This window comes from Nesoenas mayeri (assembly GCF_963082525.1).
Source record: "Nesoenas mayeri genome assembly, chromosome: 1".
Classification (NCBI taxonomy): Eukaryota; Metazoa; Chordata; class Aves; order Columbiformes; family Columbidae; genus Nesoenas; species Nesoenas mayeri.
The window spans coordinates 190,720,105-190,742,440 of NC_137541.1; the positions used below are offsets into that span (position 1 = coordinate 190,720,105).

A 22,336-nucleotide genomic window follows, 5' to 3' on the forward strand; every position below is an offset into this window, starting at 1 on the left:
GTGAGTTCGGGTCATGTCAGTAAAGGGATTTTTACTGGCCAAAGCCATGGAAGAGTCTGTATATTTTTATTTTTTAATTATTAAGCAAAATGTAAATAGCTTTCTGTTGTCTAACGGTCTATTTTCCTAATGATTTCTCAGAATTTCTTACAGGCGTGATAAATAGTTTTAATGCTTGTTCTGCAAATAAATCTATTTTTTATCCTTTTTTACCTCTATTTTGATTTTTGTTTTGTGTTTTTACCATGTTCATGTAGCGATTTAAGCCTTAAGTTTTAAAATGTGAACCATGCCCTCCAGAGCACAGCGCGGGTGTGCAGCTAATTTTTATCCTGGCGACACTGTAAATACTTCTCCCCTGAATGATGCTTTTGGAAATTGGAAATTCACTTGCAATTATGTGGTACAGCATTAAAACCTTTTTCTTGATATCTAAATAAATGATGCCTATTGTTTACCCTCATTTGCAAGCCTGCCTCTGTTTTCCAGCTTGTTCCAGTGTCTGCTGACTGTCCCAAGCTCGGCAGGAGATCGCTTGCTTTGGGAGCTGCTCATGTTAACTCTGCCCCAGTCTTTGGGGTTTGTTGAGATGGGTGGGATAATAACGTGACTTGAGGAATTTGCTGCAGGCTGGGGTCTGTGCCCAGTGCTGAGCAGCTTGTTGCTGCTGACACTGTGGTGAGTCTCTCCCCATCTTGTACCAGTTCAGGTATTAGGTGGGACTTGGTGAGCCTGCAAAGTTAGCCTAGAATTTACCCAAGTGGTGTAAATTTTGTTGGCTTTGCGAAATTTGTCTCAGGAAGCAAGGGCTGTGTAATGAACGAGGGGTTGTGCTGGTGGGGTTTTGCAGGGCAGGGTCTGCAGGACAACCCAGAGACCACTGGGCAGGAGGAGTCTCAGCCCCTGCCACCCGTGCATCATTGGCAGCCTGGTTGTGTGTCCTGCCGTAAATGAGGCAGCGGCCCCACGGACACTGTGATCCTTCTCTCAATCCTGGTCCTTCCCATGGCTTGGTCTGTGCTGTGTGAGCCAGGCACCTGGTGGGAAATCTTTCTTATTGTGCACATTCCTGAGGTGGGACGTGCTCTAGGCCCCTTTTTAATCCTTGTGGCACAGCCTGAGGAGCTGCGTGCCCTCAGTGGGAGGGCAGGGCGAGGGGAGAGGGTGTTGAAACGTGGTGACCAGCCTGTTACAGAGCGTGCTTGTTTCCTGCTGTGCCCGAACAACCAGCAGAAATGTTCCCCTTACCGTGTGCTGAAGTGTGACACCTTAACAAAAACATTGCGGACCACGATCCCTGGTCTCCTGGGAACCACAGCCATGTGGGAAGCACCCTTAGAAAATGAATCCATGGGATTTTTATCTAATTTATAGCATGTGGACCATAGTCAGGTAACCCAACTGACAAGCCCCTTTGCCAGGGGGCTAAGCGGCTGTCTAGCTTCAGTCTTTACTGTAATGGGGTGACACTTTAATGGGGTTTTGCTTTGTTTTTCATTTATTCCAGTTTCTGTGTGCACAGACATACAGAAAACACTGCAGGACGCACTGGTTTGTATGCATTGGCCCATGTGTGTGCTGGCACATGTATTTATTATCAGGAATATATTACACTTATCTGTACATCATAACTGAAATAATACAAACTCTTCCTGTAATCATTAGCCACGTAGTAAATGGGACTACAGAACTCCTGCTATGTGGGAAACTGTACAGAGGCTCCTCAGCGTGTCCATGGGACACAACCACCATCAGTGCAGAGACGTAAAATACCTGATTTTGCACTTGACAGTTTTTCCTTCCCCACCCCTCCGCTGCCCAGCACCACCACCAGAAGTCTTTGTGATTGTGCATCTGCCAAGATAACCTCTGTGTGCCACCAGCTGCGGGAGGTGCCATCCCAAGGGGGCTGAATGGAGCTTTCCTGCAGAAAAAAGGAGCTTTCCAGCAGCTCTCCGTGCCCCCGCTTGCTGCCGGCTCTCCTGCTGTCCCTGGGCTGTTACCCACTCCCAGTCCCTGGACCCCCTTCAGAGAAACTGTAGGCTGGTTTTATTGCCGCTGCAGCCTTCTGCCTTGAATAAAGATTAACCAAATCAAACATCTCCTTTTCAAAGACACCAGGGCAATAAAACCCAGCTCAGTGCTGGCTGTGTTCCCTCTGCTGGGAAAGGGCACCCTACCCAGGAAAACAGGAAAGCCGCAGCAGTGGCCATGGCGCTTGGGAAGTCTCCAGCCCCACAAAAGCAAAAGCTTCCCGTTGCTCATCTTTGAGCAAGGATGGCCAGGGAGCAGGGACTAGAGATGTGGCCCCCACAACGCTGAGAATGTCAAGCTCACCATGCACCATCGCAGCTGCCTGGCGAGAACCAGGGTCACCGGCTTGGCCGTGCACTCAGGTCTCCATCCCCCTTCACACCTGCTCCAGCACGCAGAGACACGGAGGGATAGGACAGAGGAAGAGCAGGAAAAAGGAATGACCTTTTTTTGGGGGAAAAATTCTGTGTTTCTGGGCTTGCACCAGAAGGAGCCACCCTTCACATCCCCACAGGGATGGGTTGCTGGGTCCCTTCTGGTCTTGCAAAACTTCCTGCAGATTCGCTAGCGATTGGGCAGACCCCAGGGGCCATGCCAAGGAAGAATCCTGTGAAAGGCAGGATTGGGAGGCAAAAATTAGACGAGAAAGGATTGGCAACGATACCAAATGATGGTGGAGCTGGGATTGGTCCCAGTTTTCCCACCGTAAAAGCCTCACTCCCAATTCACTGCTGGAAGCATCTCTTGTATGAATTTACACCAACAAAGTGATAAGGAAAGTACCAATAATAGAGGGAAAGAACAAATAAATTAAAAAGGACAGGCTCAGCCACCTCATCCCAGGCCAGTAATATGCTCTAGTGTGTTTAGCATGGAAAAGTTTAGATCAGTGTGATAGTAACAACCCTGGTTGTATCATCTGACCCATTTTTAAAAAGGTAAAAAGGAGGACCCTAGAAACCACCAAGTCAGCATGACTAATCCGGTGGCCTATGATGTTGATTGTTGGTGTATGATTGTTGGTGGATAAGGGATGAGCAACTGATACCATGTACCTGGACTTCTGTAAGGCCTTTGATACAGTCCCACACCACATCCTTGTCACTAAATTGGAGAGAAATGGGTTTAATGGGTGGCCACATCCAAAAAGTTGCAGTCAAGGGCTCAATGTCCAAAAAGAGATTAGCAGCAAGTGGTATCTTTCAGTGGTCTGTTTTGGGGCCGGTGCAATTCAATATCTTCAGCAATGACATAGTGGGATTGAGTGCACCCTCGGCAAGTTTGTGGGTGACACCAAACCAAACGATGCAGTCAACAAGCGTGAGGGACAGGATGCCATCTAGAGGGACTTGGACTAGCTTGAGAAGTGGCCCCACGCAAACCTCATGAGGTTCAACAAGGCCAAGTGCAAGGTTCTGCACATCGTCTGAGGCAACCCCTGGTATCAATACAGGCTGGGAGATGAAAAGGTTGAAAGCAGCCCTGCCGAGAAGGACTTGGGGGTACTGGTGGATGAGAACTGGACATGAGCTGGCAATGTGCACTTGCAGCCCAGAAAGCAAATCATATCCTGGGCTGCATCAAAAGGAGCGTGGCCAGCAGGTCAAGGGAGGTGATTCTGCCCCTCTGCTGTGCACTGGTGAGAGCCCAGCTGCAGTACTGTGTCCAGCTCTGCGGCCCCCAGTGCAAGGAAGACATGGACCTGTCAGAGTGGATCTAGAGAAGGGCCACAAAAATGGTCAAAGGGTTGGAACACCTCTCCTATGGAGAGAGGCTGAGTTGGGGTTGTTCATCCTGGACAAGGCTCCAGGGAGACCTTATTGTGTCTTTTCAGTATTAAAAAGGGTCTATAAGAAAGCTGGAGAGGGGATTTTTACAAGGGCATTTAGTGATAGGACTAGGGGTAATGGCTTTAAACTGAAAGACGGTAGATTTAGATTAGATATAAGGAAGAAATTCTTCACCATGAGGGTGGTGAGGCACTGGAACAGGCTGCCCAGAGAAGCTGTGGATGCCCCATCCCTGGGAGTGTTCAAGGTCAGGTTGGATGGAGCTTTGATCTATTGAAAGATGACCCTGTCCATGACAGTGGTGTTTGGACTAGGTGACCTTTGAAGGTCCCTTCCAACCCAAACGATTCTATCACCCTATGACCTCGTTGTATCAGAATTATATGGGCAGATTGCAACATGACAATGCAGTAGGTATTGCAGATATTGGCACATTTAGCAAGCATGAAAGTGATTAAAATTGTACTTGGCAAGGAGAAGCTTTGTATGCGTGTATCCTACTTTCAGGTTGTACTTGCTGGACAGGCTAAAATCTAGTAATGCATTTCAACAGTAGCAGTTGGTGTGGCATGATCTATTCTAACAAGTTGCTCAATTTACTCAGTATCACAGTACCATGCAAAGCTGCTACAAAAATAAATGTCTCTAAAAAGGAGAAAGAAATAGCTTTTTTTTTTTTTTTTAACTGTTGTGGAACAGGCCACAGGTGCTTTGATGGTGATTGATGCTGTATCTAAGCTGCAGTCTGTGAAGTCTGAGCAGTTCCCAGGAAAGCTGAAGCATGGCTCCCATCTGAGCAGCACGTCAGGGCTCAATCCCACCTCTGCCCAGGCAGAGTGTCCTGGTGCCACCAAACACCCCCGTAGAGAGCTGCCCTCCCTGCAGTGCTCCTGCACCCTGGGGGTTTGCTGCACGTAACATCACCATACCCCGGTGCTCAGAGGAGGAATGTACACAAGGTCTTTGCCCTCAGCTAGATAGGAAAGCATCCCATAGATCTATTGTACTTTTAAAAATTATACTCAGGGATATGATTTTTCTTGTCAGCAGTGTCCATGAGGGCCCTGCAGCCCCCGCCTCTCCTCGGCCTCGCCACCCCTTTGGATAGGGATCACCACAAGCCTGGGTGCATTTTTTTGCTTGTAGATAGAGAAGTTAAAGGTAGTTTACCCACTCTTTTCCATGAGTCTTAAAAGTGCTCTGTAACTTTGGGTGAGCTTTAGCAGTGTGAAATAATATATATATGTGTGTGGAAGGAAAGAAATTCTGACCTCATTTATATGCATGTAGTCCACTGTGCTCTATTTGGGGTTTCAGATGGGAGGAGGCTGGAGCCGCGGCGGGTGCCCCATATCTCATCCTAGTACTGGAAACCTCTTGGCCAGCAAAAGTCAAGGATGAACAACTCATTTTCTCCTTCTTGCTCACGGGACTTGAAATAAATCAAAATTGACAGGAACCTACATCCAGAGATTTTGATTGTATCCAAACCAGGACAAGGTAAAACAAGATTAAGATCTAATTAGGATTTAAAGACACTAGATTTGAAACATGTTAACCAGTAACCTCTACCAATTTTGCTAAAACCCTTGGGTTTCTCATCTCTAGCCTATCTCCACTTACAATATCGATGCTGAGAGTTAAAAAGCAGTGAATGGTATGCGTATCCTATCTGGTGTTCAATGCAAAGGTGATGGTTTTGAAGGCAGTACTGTCTCAGAATTTCAAAGTCGCTGGTGTTCATGTTACATAGAGTACCACTTGGTGGTCATTTGGAAGGCGCTTCTACTTCTGTGTAACTTTCTTCTAGGTTGGGTATAAATATTCCTGGGAGGCTAAACAGAAATGCGTTTCGTTTAGATACGAGTCTTAGGCACGAGTTAGAAAACTGCTGACTGTAATGAAAATATATCAGCAATTAGTAGTATCCAATAATATAAAAAATGCAATTCAGAACATCTTCAACTACATATATATGTGTGTGCATCTATATATAGTATAAAGGTACAATACGTACATGTATATAAACACAAACACATATACAGAAATATTCACAACTCGAACTGTATGTGTAACTAACCTGAAATACTGCAGCAAAAGTTCATTCTAATGAACCATTAATATAGTATTTTCCAACTTCTGGCTCTAACCATAGTTAAAATGTCAGCACATCAAACTAAATGTTTTGCTATCCTATCTTTCTGTTGTCCTAGGTTTTGCTATCTTTTTTGCTAGCCTAATCAACATGTCAGAACCAAGAGCTCCTTTATGGGGACTATAAGAGTCCCCTGCCTAGTATAAAGCTATGCAGCTACCGAGCATGCTTGCAGCCATGAGCCCTGGGTGCCTGTTGATGGTAATACTGCCTTGGATGGTAACATATAGCAGATTGGAAATGCATAAAAGGCAGGGGACCTTCAGCACGCAGGCACTGAATCATCGCCGCAAGGTTCTGACTTTTGCTGGAGAAGTGTTCCCTGATGAGCAGCGATAAAAAGAAGTGGAGGATGTGGGTGGGAGTTTCACTGGGCTCACGGCATCTCCCTCCTGCAGCTTCCAGAGGAGCTCTTCATTAGTCCTGCTCAGCTTCTTCTTCTCCTCCACTTCTTTCTCAACGTACTCTTGAAGATTAGCATTCTCCTCTGACAATTGCCTGGAGAGGGAAGCAGGACAACACGTCAGGTACGCCAGTGTGAAGATGATGGCATTAATGCAGAAAGCACTAAACAAGAGGCAGGACCACTAGCATCTCCCTCCATCCCATCCCATCCCATCCCACGAAGAAGGCAAGGGACTTCAGAGATAACCCAACATGGCCTGCCCCAGCAATGGCACCCCTGCAGCTAATCAATAAGCAGCACAAAGTGCAGGTGGGCTCCTTGAATTCTGCATTCTCCCCGGCTTCAATGCCTGGCTCTAGCCACTTTTTCCCTGTGGTGTTTTACAACCTATAGGTGCATGCAACACCGCCCCATTTTTTTCCAGAACAGCACAGGAGCTCGAGAAGTCCTCAGAGGGGAATAGTCCTGTCTGATTCAGGCTGAAAATCCAAAGTCCCAACTCCATGGACAGCTGTAACTCTCACCCTTGTTTCTCAACCCTGCCGTCAAAGCTGTGCCATGCATGAGAAAGCATTTGTGGCATGCAGAGCAAAAGCAAAGATGTGAGAGGGAGAGCAATTGCATCCCTGACTCTTCCAACCAGCAGCTACTGCATGCAAAGGGAAAGGAGAGTGTGCTCTCCACACTCCCTGTTTCAGCTGATGTCCTGATGCAGGTGCAGCTCAGCTTCGAGGCCTTCCCTCTCCTCTCTAAATGGTCATAAAGCCATCAGTCCTTCTCCAGCTCCTTCCTCCTTGGTCCTAACAAACCCTCTATTCCTGACTGCAATACCAGGGAAACTTCACCAGCAATGACCAGGGAGGTGTTTTGCCCAGAATGCACTATAACCTGATGGCTTTTTGGGAGGTGGGGCATGGAACTCTCCCATGGGCACCACAACCTCAGTGAATCTCTCTTCTAACCAGGTGACAGGTTTTAAAAGAAAGGGGGCAGTGCAGGCAGACTGTGGGACCTGACCAACACAGGCTTTGGGCATGTGCTGGCAGCACTGCTGTCTCAGAAGATGCATGCAGGCTTCTGCTGCCCCATTACGCTTGTGAGGAGCCTGGTCCAGATGTGGTCAGCCTGGGGCAGCTTTGGGCACGCACCTAACCTGATTTACAGGCCATTTGGGAGTTTATAGAAATAAACAGGGAGGTACCTAACCTCCCTCCTAGGTATTTCCAGGGTTCAGCAGCAGCTGGGAATGGATTTTGGATGCACACATGAAGTTCTGCACAACTCCTTTTCTGGGTATAGCCTGAAGCCCATGGCAGATGTCATGGACTGCTGGTCCACTCACTTTGTGCCATCAAAAGTCCGTGAGAGGGTGGAGATGGCATTTTTTATTTTGTTTAAAAAACATTTTAAAATAATTTCTGTTTTCTTAGCCTCGGTTCCTACAGACATGATGCTCAGGTGATCAAGAATATATCTGTTCTTCTCCCACTCCTTGAAAGTTTTGAACCATGAAGCAGTGGCTAGCAGTCAAAAAGAATTAAAAGACACAAGCTGGCAGAAGTTTTCAGAAAGCTGCTTGCATGGTAGAGGGGGAAAATTCTATTCATGGTCCCACTGGGGAACCAGCTGTGGCATGATCTCATGGTCTAATGGGCATGAAAAAGGCCACATGGGAGCTCACCCTGGAGAAATAACTCCATGGGAAACCTCTTGCTACACGTGGAATTACTTTTTCTTTTGCAGTGTCTAACAAGACAGGCCATAAAAACTATATACAAAGCATCACTACATCCTTTTCCAGTCAGCATTTGCTGAGAACAAAAAAAAGGCACAAGCTTTCCGTGTCTTTTTCAGGCTCTTAGTGTGTGACTGGCTGGTAAAGCTCAATCTGGGTAATTGGGGAAAGGCTCATCACACCAGCACAGACCTCAGGGCATGGTGAAGGGCTCAGCTGCCTCCTCTGCTAAGGGCACTGCTGGGACATAGGACAAGTGCAGCCCACAGCCTGTCAGCACATGTCCGCCTCCTTTACATTGGAGGCTTAATGCTGTTTGCTATAGATGTGGTGGGATGGATGGTGTCGGTGTCCCTTGGAGTCCCACACACTAGACTTTGCAGCACTAATACACGCTGCAATGTGCTGGCAGAGGCAGGCTGCATGTTATACGTGTGACCTGCAGGTAAGTAGAGAGATGTCTGAGCAGAGAAGAGCCTTGCAGCCAAGTGCCTGTGAGCACACCATGTGCCATGCGTTCGTGTCCTCCAGAGAGATCTGCTTTGTCACACAGATGGAGAAAGGAGCTGTTGCTTGTTGCACTGCTTATTTTAGCCTTGTGCACGTTGTGCTGGGAATTTACACTGTGTCACCTGGTGTAGCATGACCAGACACAGCAGAGACAGCTTCACGGCACGTGGAGACAGAGGCAGCTGTCATGGCCAGCAATGCCAGCATTCTTTAGCCAAGCCTCTGCCTTCAGCTCAGCCAACCTGAATCTGCTTCTGCTGTGCCATGGGAAGGAGATGGACAGATGCAGCATCACTGCTTGTAAAAGATACAGATGTTACCAGTCAGCCCCTCTTCATCGTTCAGGCAGAAGGAGGAAGAGAGGCAATGTAAAAGCAAAAGTGTTCTCACTATGTAAGTTTGTATTTTGAGATGTATGTCTCAATTTTAGACCTAACCCACTTAGGGAAACATTTAACCCCAGCATGGCAGACTTATGGTCAGACGTGTTCCTCTCCTGTCCTCCTGACATTTAAGCAGCAGTAACAAATCACAGCCATTAAACCACAGAGGTCTGCAGGGACACACTGATATGATGGAGATGCAGGGGAAGGTGCTTAATTCATGCCCTTGATTTATGTTAAATCCTCTTCCAAAAGGCCCAGAGTTCATTAGGTGCCTGTGCTATGCCAACAGAGACCAGACATCCTCCTGGTCATCTTCATCTCTAGAGTGCCAGAAACTACCATTCCTCAAACACCCTCAGTCCAAAGCACCAAAACCATGCTCGTTGATCTGGAGAGAGAATCTGAGATATTGGGAAATCAGATCATTTATTCAAGTGCTTGAAGTCCCAGTAGAGGCTCTGTGGAGTTCCTCTGTCCAAAGCTGGTGTATAATCTACATGCAAGGAAGGATTTTCTCCCTTCCTTGGTAACTGCCCTTGGCTATGATTGAAAATATGTCTGTGGCATACACCTCAGCCCCTCAGTGCCTCCAGGACCCCCTCCTGGCCATGCTGCAAAGCCTGGATTTGCTGTGGCTCCCATTCCTCCTGCTCCCCTCCCTCCTCTCAGTGCTGCTGGGCTGCCCCAGCTGCTTGGGTACACAAGCTGCAAATTGGCAGACATATCTCTAATCCTGCTATTCCCCAGCAAGAGCAGGTCCACAAGCTCCTTCACGCTGTGCTGCCCAAGCAGTGCCAGTGCCACAGAAATGAGCAGCTGGGGTGCCTACTGCTGCCAGGAAAACTCATGGTTTAGTAACTCTGGCTTTAAAGCCCCACTGGACACTGTCCCTATAGCTGTCCCTGTGGCTGGCCTCAAACTGTTACTGTTGAAAATGACTGTCCTCTAAGTTAACTTTCCAGGCTGACCTCAAACTGAGAATTTCTCCCAAAGGATGTTCTTCGAAACCATTACCTACACACTTACAGGCAAGAAGCACAGCTCTGCGACTGGATGCCAGTGGAGAGTGGAGGGGCTCTTCCCCCAGCCAGAGGCAGGTGCTGTGATGCAGAATTCAAGCACTGAACCAGGCACCCTGGCTGTTGTCACAGCCATGGATGCCACTTCCAGACCACCATTCATCTGTCCCAAAAGCAGGTGTCTCAAACTGGTCTGCTGAATCAGACCTCAAAAATTCCTGGTTTCCTCCCCAAGAGCAGAAAGGCTGTAGACATCCACTTCAGACAGCAACATACATGTTACAGGTATTTACAAGCAAGTGAGATGAAACATAATCTTCACCCCAACTCACATGTTAGTAAGCAATGCTGCCTCTTAAAAATATCTACATGCAAGAGAGAATTTTATTTAAAGGCTGAATTGTTAATGAAGGAGACACTAGAAAGACAAAAGCTGCAATTGAATCAGAGATGAGATGCTGAAGCTTTAAAAAGTCAGCTAAAAGTTAAATTGCATTTTAGGCCAATGGCATAATTTCTGGTAACAATGACAGCTAGGCAGCTGGTGTGCTGGGACATGTTCAGCCCCAGCATCTCCTCCTGGTACCCATTCTTCTCGGCTACAGCTGTGGCCTCTTGCCTTACAGCAGATAATAAAGTCTGTGGGAGAGGGACTGTCCTACCTATTTCTATACCACCTAACACAAGGACCTTTGTCATCCTTGACAGGTTGTGACAAGAATGTGAACAGACAGTGCACATGAAAAGACCCACCAAAACAAAGGATAACCCTGCCTGGGTGCAGTGGCATCATTAGGATGTCTCTCCTGAAATTGCCCCATTTCCCATCTTTGTTATCCACTGACTGATGGGTCTCAGGGCACTGACACTGAGATCAGAAGCCACTGGCAACTTTGGTCTCAGCAGCAAAATCATGGAAATACACAGACATATACTTGGCCTTCCTTATGTTAAAGCATGCAAACCCTGATATAAAAGGGATTTTAAAATAAAACAAGTAGATCAGAACACCAATATGCTTTCAAGAGGAAATCAGTTTTTCCCCTTCTAATATGTGTCAGCCTTGGGGAGTTAAGCTCAGACAGATTGCAAATATCAGCACAAACCTTGTTATGACAGTATTTTGCTCAATCCTGGCTCTGAGTTCTTCATTCTGCTGTTGCAGCACGGTGATTTTTTCTTCCAGTTTTAAATTTTTTTCAGCCTGCAACAAAAGAAAGTTTGTTAAGTCTGAAGAAAGCCCAACACTTGATCCAGGAGGATTTGTTCTTTATCTTTATTTGTCTCTAGAGCAGCTTCTAAAATTTAAGGGTAGAGGGAGGTGGTCATCTCAACTGCAGCTGAGACTTAGAGGTCTGTTTCACACGACATCATAGTGGTGAAGTGGGGTCATCAGCAGAGCATTGAGCAGAAGCAGAGCTAAACTAGACCTTCTGACTGAAGAGGAGGAGGCTCTTAGTCTTGTCCAGCACAAATAAAACATCTTCCTCAGTGATGCTCCCCATACCTCAGGAGCCAGCATTACCAGCTGCTGCTGTGGACAGGGAGCTGGTGGCACCTGGGGACCATGGGGATGGCCAGCATGGATAGGGCACTGCCATGTGAGAGCTCAGTCTAGCGATGAAGGAGGAGTGCAAGGTGGTGTGATGTGCATCATCCAGCTCAGTGAATCTCATCAGGCACATATGTCTGGTGTCCAACCTCTAGGACTGTGGTTCCCCGGTTATGCGGAGGAAGGAGTTCCCCACCATGGCAGACTACAACCAGGATCAGCCTCAGACCGCTGCTGCATTCACAGGAGCTGGGCTGCCCTTTGGAGACACTCCTCTCCACTGCTGACAGCGTCAGCTTACACTAGACATTTAACTCTAAGCTACAATTAAGTGAAGTTAATCCTATCACAAGCATAGGTAGCTTTTACTCAGGAAAGTTCAAGGACAGAGTTCAAGGAGGTCAATAGCAGTGTATTACAGCATCATTAAGATGTTGATAGGCATGTACCGCAGCCTCAGATGCCTTGTTTTTCCCAAGTTTTAAATTTGACGTGCTTTATCACCTTAGTTCTTGGTTTTTCAGCAGGTTGAATTTTGCTGAATTCAACACTTCTGGAAGAAAACAAGATATCACAGGGTAGCCTTATCTCTGTGTGAGGTCAGTTATTGGATTTCCCAGCCTTTTATAAAGAACCAAGAATATTGTGCACTGGAGTCAGCAATAACTCACACTTTATGGCAAGGGCATCAGTTTTATACAGTGGTTTCCAATCTGTGCAGGTAGCCATAAAGGATACTCCTGTTCCTCAGATATTCTGGCCTATGCTATTAATAGCATGCTTTGTTAGAGCAGAACAAGGATTCTGGCCCCAGTTTGAAATGCTCTGAAAGAGGGAATACCATCACAGGCACCTCCTCTGTTTCTTCGATAGTTTTAATAAACAGTAAGCATGAAGCACGGGAAAAGACCTGTGCATCTCCTTCCTGCTCCACTGCAACCCTCACCCTATACCACTCTTCCCCTGCTACCTTCATTTCCAGTCTCCCATTCAGCAGAAAGGGAGCCAAGCCTGACCCTGTACTTGAAATGCTCTCCTGCTCCCTTATGAGGCATCCCATCTTTCAGAGCATTTAGAGATGCCCTGGAGATATTCTGGCACTTATAAAGGTAGATCCCTAAACAGAATGCAGTTGTGCCTTTGGACTGCAGTAGACTCTGTTTTACTGTGATAAAGGGCAGGAGCAGGACTGTGTGCTCACATGTGGTAAATTAGCAAAAGCAACTAAATGACCAAGAACCATGTAGGCTGTGATGTTACTTTTTTTTTTCCAGTGTAACACTACAGCGCATGTTTTCAGATGCTGGCTTAGCTCCAGGAGCAGCGTGTTGGAAGGAGCACAGTTAACAAGTCTCAGTTGTAAAGAGGCACTTTTCTCCACATCCACTTACTCAAGCATCTGTTCAGCAAAATAACCATCTGAGTTCTCAAATTTCCCTGTAAATGGAAACAAATCTTGCTGAATGCTGTGCTGAACCAGCTGTCCTGGCTTCCCAGCTGAGATAGTGCCCCATCCTGTCACCACACGACATGTTTACTGTCACTGTAGGTTATGCCTTACAAAATGAATCCCCTTTCCAATAAAAACTGTAACTGATGGTGAACTGGGGAGTTCTTTGTCAGGGACCCCCACAAGCAAAGGATGGGAAAAAACATGGTCTGCAGAAAAGCATTGCTTTAGGGTCGTAGAGAGTTCTTCTAGAGTAAGCCTTTCTAGTGACTGCTTGCTGAATATTGCTAATTCATACTTGTGGCTGGAAGCTCCCTAAGTGCCTGCCCGAGCAGCAGCAAGACACACACATTGATTTTCCTCCACTTGCCCTCTCCAGCCCTAAATGTTTACCTGACTCCTGTAAGGGAGTGTGGTGCAGGCTGGTGTACAAAATCAAGCCCTGGAGTACCACAAAGTTCCTCTTCCTCCACTGCTTGCCTCACTGTCTAACATAACTGGCTAAGAAGGTATTGCATGAAAAAGCAATACAGATCAATAAATGTGTGGGAGAAACCAAGGGTATCATAGGTGGGTGAAGGGATGAAAGAAAATCCCAATTTCTGAGTGACAACCTGAGACATGGTATAGCAGAAGGAGCTATATAAATTAAGTGGAACAACAAAATATATAGCTATTTATGAACACCCTTTAACAGTGTCTTGCCCCAGTCTCCTGTGTTTTTTCACCCCTTTTAAGTTCATATGCTGTAACAAAACTTTTACTTTATTACCTCTGTGATGTCTCCTCTGGAGTAAAAATGCCAGCTCACCTGCTTTTCTAGCTCCATAATCATCTTCTCCTGCTGGTGAATCTGATGATTCTTCATTTCTAGAACATGTTTTAAGCTCTTCAGGTCTTTTTCTAAGTGCAGATATGGAGCTCGTACAATCTAGGAAATATACCAGTGACCAGTGATACCTGTCAGCCATAAACACATCTTCAGCCATAAGATAAAGTATCAAGAGTGTACCCAGTGGTTTAGGAGTCTCAGTGATGTGAAAAACACCTGGCCCTGGGCCTCCCCAGCCCGTCTGAACCCTGATATTCTCACACAGACCACCCTGTTGGCTGGATGGCCAATGGTACCTTTATTTTGACCAGCCTGATGGCTAGAAGAATGGGACATCAGGTTGTTCAGCAACCTCGTTCCTACTCATAGCTTGGGAACTACATGAGATATTCTATGATTCTGCAAGGATTTTGGCTTGGGAAAAGCACAAACATGAAACTGAGGAAACTGGACAGGGGGCTGGAGGTGTGAACTGCAGTGTTCTGCCCTGCCTGCACCACTGCAGCACAGTGCCTGTCAACCAAGAGCAGACTGGGTGGGAAAAAGTTCCTCCTCTGCTCAAGAACTTCAGATGCAGGGGTTCAACTCATGGGTAAAAGATGTGCTCTGAATTATACTGATGAAACACTGCCAGTGTTCTGGATTTCTCCCAGTCTAACTCACTCCAGCGAACCACCTGGTAGTACTTGGCATTAACATCACTGTGACAAAGCAGAATTTGTCCTTTCATGTAAATTAAATGCTGCAGTGGAGATGGAAAGGGACAGATGCTACCTGCTTCTCATGGCCAAGCCTGTTCCAGACATTTGCACTGCTTTCCTAAGTTCTCTCACCTGAAAACTCATTGACCTCCTTGCTCACTCACTATTTTCACTGTCTCCTGTGTCATGTTGATACAGCTGCCCAGGGGGTTGTGCTGTGAACACACTGAAATGCCTCAAGTTAAAAGAAAACTCTTTTTGGAAGGTCATTTCAGGGTTTTTTCATTTCAGATAAATAGTTGCAGTGTGTATTTACTTACACACTGTAAATAAACAGCACGGCCCAAATGGACAGCAGTTCAATAAATATTTAATATGACAGGACTGTCCTCTGCAAGTCCAGAAGAAAACTGAGGGAATACAGAGGGTATCAAAGAAGTTGGTTGAGAAGGAACAAAAAAAAGAAGTCTAAATGTGAAAATACAAAAAGTAGAGAGGAAGATGGGAAAGAAGAATAGACAGTAAAAAGGACATAGTAGACGGAGCTAATGAAATGTTTTGGAAACAGAGCAACAAATTCTGAGTGAAAGAATAAAGAAAAATAATTAAACTAAGGAAAAAAAAAAAAAAAAGAAAACTAAGATTTCTGGCTCATCCTCAGAGCTCAAGATTTGGGGTGTCAATTGGATCCTGCCCCTGTCCCTGGAGTAAGGATCCCATTGCTATCCACTGAATTCTGTAATGTGAGTCATACCGAAAAACACATATCTTGATAACAGTACAGCTATAGTTGCCATCTACCTTCAGTTGTTCCTCAGTGTTTTTCTTCAGTGCCTCTTCAAATCGGTCTGCTTTGGCCTTAAGAGATTGGTTCTGGAAGGTGAGGGTGTCTATCTGGTCCTGGAGGGGAGACACACCAATGAATACACCATGTTATCACCACTCTTACATTCATGCAAGTCAACCTGTACCGTGAAACCATCGGGAGAGCTGAACAAGTTTAAAAACCTCTGCAAGGTGGTGTTTTTAACGTAAGGCTATTTGAACACACAGTGAGGTTTTTGAGAACCCAGTGCCTCAGGCAATCCTCAAATCCTTGCAACTCCTGCAGCTGTCTGAGACTGGCTGGCACTAGATCATAAAATGTCTCTGATGCTAAATCACCCCATCACCTCAGGTTGGATGAGAATGAGCATGCCCTTCCTTAAGAGATCTGGCATTTATATCACAGGCATGAAAGAGATAATTTGTGCTGTCCCTAGAGTCTGAATGAGGTGGTAGGTACCACTTTCCTGCTTCCTTCACCTTTCTAGGCTTCTAACATGGTAACAGGCAACGGTGAGTTAGTTGTGTGGACTTAAAATGATTGTTTCATCTCAGAGCTAGACATGGGAACAAAATGTTATTTTAAGCAATCATAATTCTGTTGCCATCAAATGCATTCCAGTTACCTCCATATATAGCATCTGTAAAAGCCACAGTTGCTGTGAAACTGGTATTCTTATCTTTCCTATATGTAATGTCTTGGCTATAACATTACATTAGTGCTTATTGCAAAACTGCTGACATGCATCAAACTGTCACAGTGAAGGAAGGCTGTGACTTGCTGAGTGCAACGGTATGTGCTAGTCTGGGGGTTCAAAAATTGTAATTCATCTCTGTCTACGAAACCAGAGTTTGCATTATTTGCAGTAGCACCTTGTTCACACAAGATTTCCAAAATACACCATGAATCACAGGAGCATGCTTCTGCCCTCCTCTCCTTGGGATTTCTTCATCTAGAGAGTGAGAACAGCATGGAGTTAACAGAAGGATTGAAAAAACTAAGATGATCCTGAGCTTGCTGTTGAATAGTGGGATGTAGGAGATGGGATGTGCAGGGCTGGCCCTGTCTGGCCATAGCCCAGCTGCACAGCCCTTGGGGCATCCCTCATTAGGGACCTCATTGCCCACTGGTGGGAATGGGGATGTGTCTGCACTGTGGGACCACATTCAGGCAGTGGGAAAGAGTTTGAAAGACAGGTGCAGGGCTAGGCAGTTCAGTGTTTCTGAACCCCATGGTTGCCTGCTGGAGGCCACCATGTGGACAAGGTGATGCTCAAGCCACCACAGGTGCCGGAGCTCTCCCTGCTACGCAGGGAAAGGCTCAACTTTGCTCCTTGTGCTGGGCCAGCAGAGTTAAAAGCACATGTCCTTGCTTTATCCAGCTGCCTTTTTCTCCCTTTAGGTTTGTCCTCTTTTCTCTTTCAGGTAGTTAGCATTCTGCAGCACCAGCCAAGAGGGAGGAAAAAACCCGAGGGGTCACCTTTGCTGCTAGATCCCAGTTTGGATGGGCAGAAGACAAGAGGAACCATAGTGGTACGAAGCAGAGGTCTCATGTGCTGGAAGCTGGCACTGGGGTTGGTGCTGCCCATCAGCTGCTGTGCAACATCGTCACAAGGGTGGGAAACAACAAAACTGCTAACCTGGAGTGACAGCCGCAGTTTTTCAAAATTCTCTTCTAATTGTGCCTTTTCCAGCTTGTGAGCAGTATTCAGTTCTAGGGAAGATACACAGACATGACATTGCTAAGTGACATCCAGCAAACCAGGGTCTGAGAGCACAGACATCACGAGCCAAGAGCAACGGGGGATGTAGTTCTAGGGCATGGAGGTTGAGTAGGAAACTGGTAGTAATACACTCTGTGACCTTACGAGAATTGTTTTGGGGATCAAGACTTCCTGATCTTTCACTGCTTGCAGGTACAGCTACTTCGACGTGACCGGCTTCTGATGCAAAAATGCAAATGACAGTGTGTATTCAAGAGCTATGGCAGATGAGCTGTGAGGTCTATTCCATTAGTGAGACTGACAGAGCCCGAAAACAAAAAAAGTCCTCCATTTATGTGGCATGATTAAAGGTTTCAGTACTAAAACAACTCACCTTGGACGTAATAATAACCAGAAGTTTAATAATCAAAGTGGAGTGAAGTTTAATCTCTAAACCAATGGGATCAAACTGTCATCCAGTAGCACCTACCTTTAACATACAGACACTCTATTTTTTGTCTCTTTACCCTCAATCCCATGGGGTTCTGCCCTCTAACCATTGCTCACTAGCCTTAATAACAGCAGTAATAATACCAATGCTCTGGTGCTGCACTAGACCTCAGCTGCTGCAATGCCCTTTCCATGCACAGGAGGGCATTTCATACCCGCATCAGGAGCAGGGAGCGTAAACCTTGGCCACCAGAGCTTTGATAAAACACAGCCAAGTTTTATCATCAGAAAATGCTAACAAAAATGAACAGCTGTGAATATCCTCAAGCAAGGAACAACTTTAAAAAAAAAAAATATTTTCAAAATTGTATATATTAATTTAAAAATGGTATGCTAGATACCATCTCTGCAGGGGAACAGACTGTTCTCAGCTCATGTTATGCCCTGGACTGTGTCTTTCATTGGCATAGTGCAGAGCTAAGCAATATGGTTTGGGGAAAGTTGTGGGAAAACCTACTACAGCTATTTAAAAATTAGACCCTCATGCTTATGTGCAAAAAAAAGAAAGAAAAAATAAAAAGGGGGAGAGATTGTACAGATAACTGTTAAATGTCAGCTAAAGCATGTAGAAAGATGTGTTTAGATACTGAAGTGTGAGGGAGAGAGGGAACAGCTCTGGTTGCAGCATCAAATCCCATGGAAAAACTGTCACACAAAATAAAGATAACAGTGCTGAGATGCAGATTTGCACCAGTGTGTGGCTCTGGTCTGCTCAGCATGGCCAGACTTCTGCTATTGAAAATGATGAGCCCTTTTTTTTAGAAGCAGTGCAGGCATTTAAACACCTAAGTTCAGAGGTGTTCAATGAGCTCTAACCTCCCTGATGATTCGGCTCTTGAGAAAAGTCTGTGGGTGAAGTGAGGTGGAATTTGGACTCTATGGCCAGTGACCCATGGAGAAAGCCTTTTCTTTGGCCCAAAGACCTCTCAGATAGTCTCAGGTCTAAGTTAGATGCTGTACACACTGTGCACATCTCTCCCTTGCCCCTAGCATGAACCTGGTGGCCCATCTCACATGAAAGCACTAGACCAACACAAATTTTCTGTATCATCTGCTCTGATGGAGGAAAACCCAGGCTTACACAATCTCACTAAAGCACTAATTTCTGCTCTGGAATAGCTCTGTAGCCATTGAGTTGTCTTTGGCTTACCTTGAATCTTGCAGTCATTCTCATCCCGCAGTACTGTAATGGCCACTATGTGGTTATTTTCCAGCTGTAACATTGCAGCTTCGTGTATAGCTGTAATATCTTCCACCTGTTCCAATGACAACGAATAGAGGCATGGACCCACAATTAGACATGCTGTGGCACACTAACAAGCCGCTGCTAGAGAGCTCCAGTGAGATGGAACCAGCACAGGGATCTAATGAGTGTGACACTTCCAGCACCCCAGCCAGTTTTATTCATTACAAAACAGGCATGTTGTTGCCTTGAGTGGTTGTGTGTAGTCACTACTGCTAGCATTTTTCTTCATTCAACTTAATGGTGATGAAAAAGGTATCTAAGAAAGCAAAATGCCAAAAAGCCCTAAAGTCAAGAAGCCATTTCATTAATGAAATCTTCAGAAGTCTTAACATCCCATTAATCTAAATTATATTAATGACCTGACCCTCTCTGATGGTCAGATAAACATGCACAGTTCTCAGACATCCTGCTTTTTTTCCTTCATGACACTTTTCTGCAATGATTTTTATTGCAGAATTAACTCCCATGGAAAGTGCCTATGAATTAGTCATAGTTGTAAAATATTTATTTCTAGAGAAAAATTGAAATGATTATCAGTGTGTATGTAAAATGAATCACAATCCATCACACTTTTACTTGAAAAAGAGTATCCAACAAACTCACCCATACCCAAATTTCTATTTCCTATTGAATCATGTATTTTGAGTCTACATCCAATAAACTGATGAAATACATGACACCACTGTTTTCAGTGTAGACACAAGAGTTTTCAGGCTGATGTGGAAGTAACCAAAATGACAGAAAAGCCACAAAACTTTTTTCTGCTCTCATGCTGAGGTCAGGAGGAGGTTCTGCTGTTGCAGACTGCCCAGCAAACTGCACCACTCACCACATGGCACACAGCTGTCATGGGAGCAGGGGAAGCAGTGGGAATGGAGCTGTGGGCAACCTGAGCTCCTGTGCATCCCACGGGTTTGGGGCTCCGTCAGTAAATTGTTACTAGACCTGGCTGAAGGCAAAGTGAGATCTCCAATGATGGTGTTTGGGTATGCATCATTAAAGAAAATACAATGAGAGGTGGTGACCAGCGATAGGCCAGTGATCCACAGCAGTTTCCAAATGCAGTGCATTGATTTGCTTTCCAGAGTTTTGAAATCACAGCAATCTTATTCTCTACATTTAGCACATTATCAATGATATCTGGCAGTGCAGATGCAGAAGATCAAACCGTTTTACTTTTACAATGAAACAGCCATTCATTGCAAAGTGACTTGACTTGAAACATCTTTTTTTCCTCACTGTTATGTTAAATAATTGTAGAAAGATACTGCAGCTGAGCACATCTCGACTGGAATAAATGTTATTTCACTGCATTTAACTGTCAAACATATGTATTAGGTTACCCAAGAGAAGCAAAATCAAAAAAATACAAGCGTATTGAAGAAATGCCCATTGAAAGATGGGCATTTAACATAGAAGTTAAAATTATCCAGACTCATTTTCATAATAAGATGGGAGACAACTCAGTGGTGAAGCACTGTTTGCAAAAAAAATGAGGAATCAGCTTGCTGATGTATTGCATGAAAAGCAGGAAAAGGGGGGTTAGATGACTCCATGGGCTACTAATGGGAGAGGGAGTATCCCTTGACTTTTCCCAGAGCATGATGTCCTTATATACAATGTCTGTGCGCTGAAACCTCATGAGCATTGCCATGTTCTTTGTCTTGCCCTTGTTGACGTCTTTATTCATACTCTAATTGCTTCTCAGCTGAGGAGCACCTCACAGGACTGATTATGCTCAACTCTGACAACTTCAGAAGGTGAAGGGGTCTCCTTTTGCAGCCATCATCCTTGGCAGGTTATTTATCTATAAAGCCAATTAAATATATTCCAAATGGTCTCCAGGGATTTTTCTGTCTTCAGTATATTTCATATCCACATCCCAAATGAATCTTTTTAGTCTTATGGTGTGACCTCCTGTCTGCAGTTTTTCATAGCAGATGATAGTCTGCTTGGCACTGGGAATCAGATCTCCTGGACACAAATGCCAGTTTCTCCACTAACTTACTCTATAGGCTTGATCAGCTCACTTATGTCATGGTTATTTCTGGCTATAAAAAGAAGTTCTGGTGGAATTTTAAGGGCTTAATCAAGTTAAATCGAGGGAGAAGTTCAATAAGTTGGTGGACAAAACAGCTTGAGCCGAGATGCTCAAGTGTGAAACACTGGCAAACCAGGATCACAGCCTTTATAGGGTGTTTCAAAAAGGTGGACCCAATTTCAAAGCAGATTGCTCTTGCAGTTTTGCCCCTAGCTGCAAGGAGACCAGAGAAATGCTTGGATGCATTGGCACACCTGACCGGTTTGTGAGGAGTTTGGTGATCAGGCTCTGTGATGCTGAAAGAGCTGCCTCACCTCCTTAGGCATGCTGAGCCTACGAAATCTGACAACTGTGTATCCAAAGAAAAAACAGCTATATTGTGCAAAAGTAAAAGGTGACTACCACGATACAGGGTGGAAGACTAAGTTGTGACTGGAAACCATAAAGTGAGACGACTAATTTGCAAATTAGATGTGTGGATACAGAAATATCTGCAGATCCACAGTTAAAATGATTTTGCTATTGTTACTGCCTTCACGAACACAAGCTCGAAATTCCCCTACGCATGTGGAAAGCTCAAGGACCAGGCTTTTCTCACACACAGTGTAAGCTCTCTTGCTGCTGGGTTAGGTGCCTCTGCTCTGACGCTGGCCAGGACCAGAGCCAGCTCAGCAGCATCAGCATTGAATGACTCTGATCCCTTGAGCAGGCTTGCTTGTTTTGGCATGCTCTGACCCTGGTGCTTCTCCTTTTCCTCTGAGCAGGGGCAGGAAGAACCAGAGGATTACAAACCCTTTGGGTCAGCAGATGTTAGGGATCTTTACTCCTCACACACCTTGGTTCCTAGATGTTTTCTTGGCCAAGAAACACTGCTGGTAAGCAGCCTTCCAATTTGGCCTGTCAGCCTCCTCCAGTCCAAGGGCACTTGACAAAGGATGGGTATGTGGTGGAGTGAGAATACAAAGGGAAAACCTGCTAAAACTCATCATGAGATGCTAATGGAACCATGGGCTGAAAATACGGGTTTAAAGTCTGAGATACTAGGGTCACGGTAGCACTTTCAAAGTAGTGCAGAGAAACAGAGAAGGCAGAATACAGAGAAGGCAGAATTACTGAATGCCTTCTTTGTCTCTGTCTACTCTGCCGGAGGCTGTCCTGGGGAGCCCTGTACCCCTGAGACCCCGGATGAAGCCAGGTCAATGGAGGAGTTTGCTTTAGTTGATGAGGACTGGGTTAGGAAGCAATTAAATAGTCTGGATATCCATAAATCCATGGGTCCGGATGGGATGCATCCGCAGGTGCTGAGGGAGCTGGCTGAAGTCATTGCTGGACCGCTCTCCAACATCTTTGCCAAGTCTTGGGAAGTGGGAGAGGTGCCCGAGGATTGGAGGAAAGCAAATGTCACTCCAGTCTTCAAAAAGGGCAAGAAGGAGGACCTGGG

The 22,336-nt window shown here is 45.5% G+C and overlaps 1 protein-coding gene across 1 annotated transcript in view; it reads right to left on the bottom strand.

Annotated features, from left to right (window-relative positions):
• Positions 1 to 6,260: 6,260 nt before the first annotated feature.
• The window catches only part of MTUS2 (microtubule associated scaffold protein 2), a gene marked incomplete at both ends in the record, with an annotated part of 188,305 nt that continues 172,229 nt past the window's right edge, over positions 6,261 to 22,336 (bottom strand). The window contains 6 exons of the mRNA XM_080363539.1: positions 6,261 to 6,477; positions 11,142 to 11,239; positions 13,849 to 13,968; positions 15,372 to 15,470; positions 17,036 to 17,109; positions 18,759 to 18,864. Coding sequence (XP_080219665.1) covers positions 6,261 to 6,477; positions 11,142 to 11,239; positions 13,849 to 13,968; positions 15,372 to 15,470; positions 17,036 to 17,109; positions 18,759 to 18,864 — 714 coding nt within the window. The remainder of the gene's footprint in view (positions 6,478 to 11,141; positions 11,240 to 13,848; positions 13,969 to 15,371; positions 15,471 to 17,035; positions 17,110 to 18,758; positions 18,865 to 22,336) is intronic.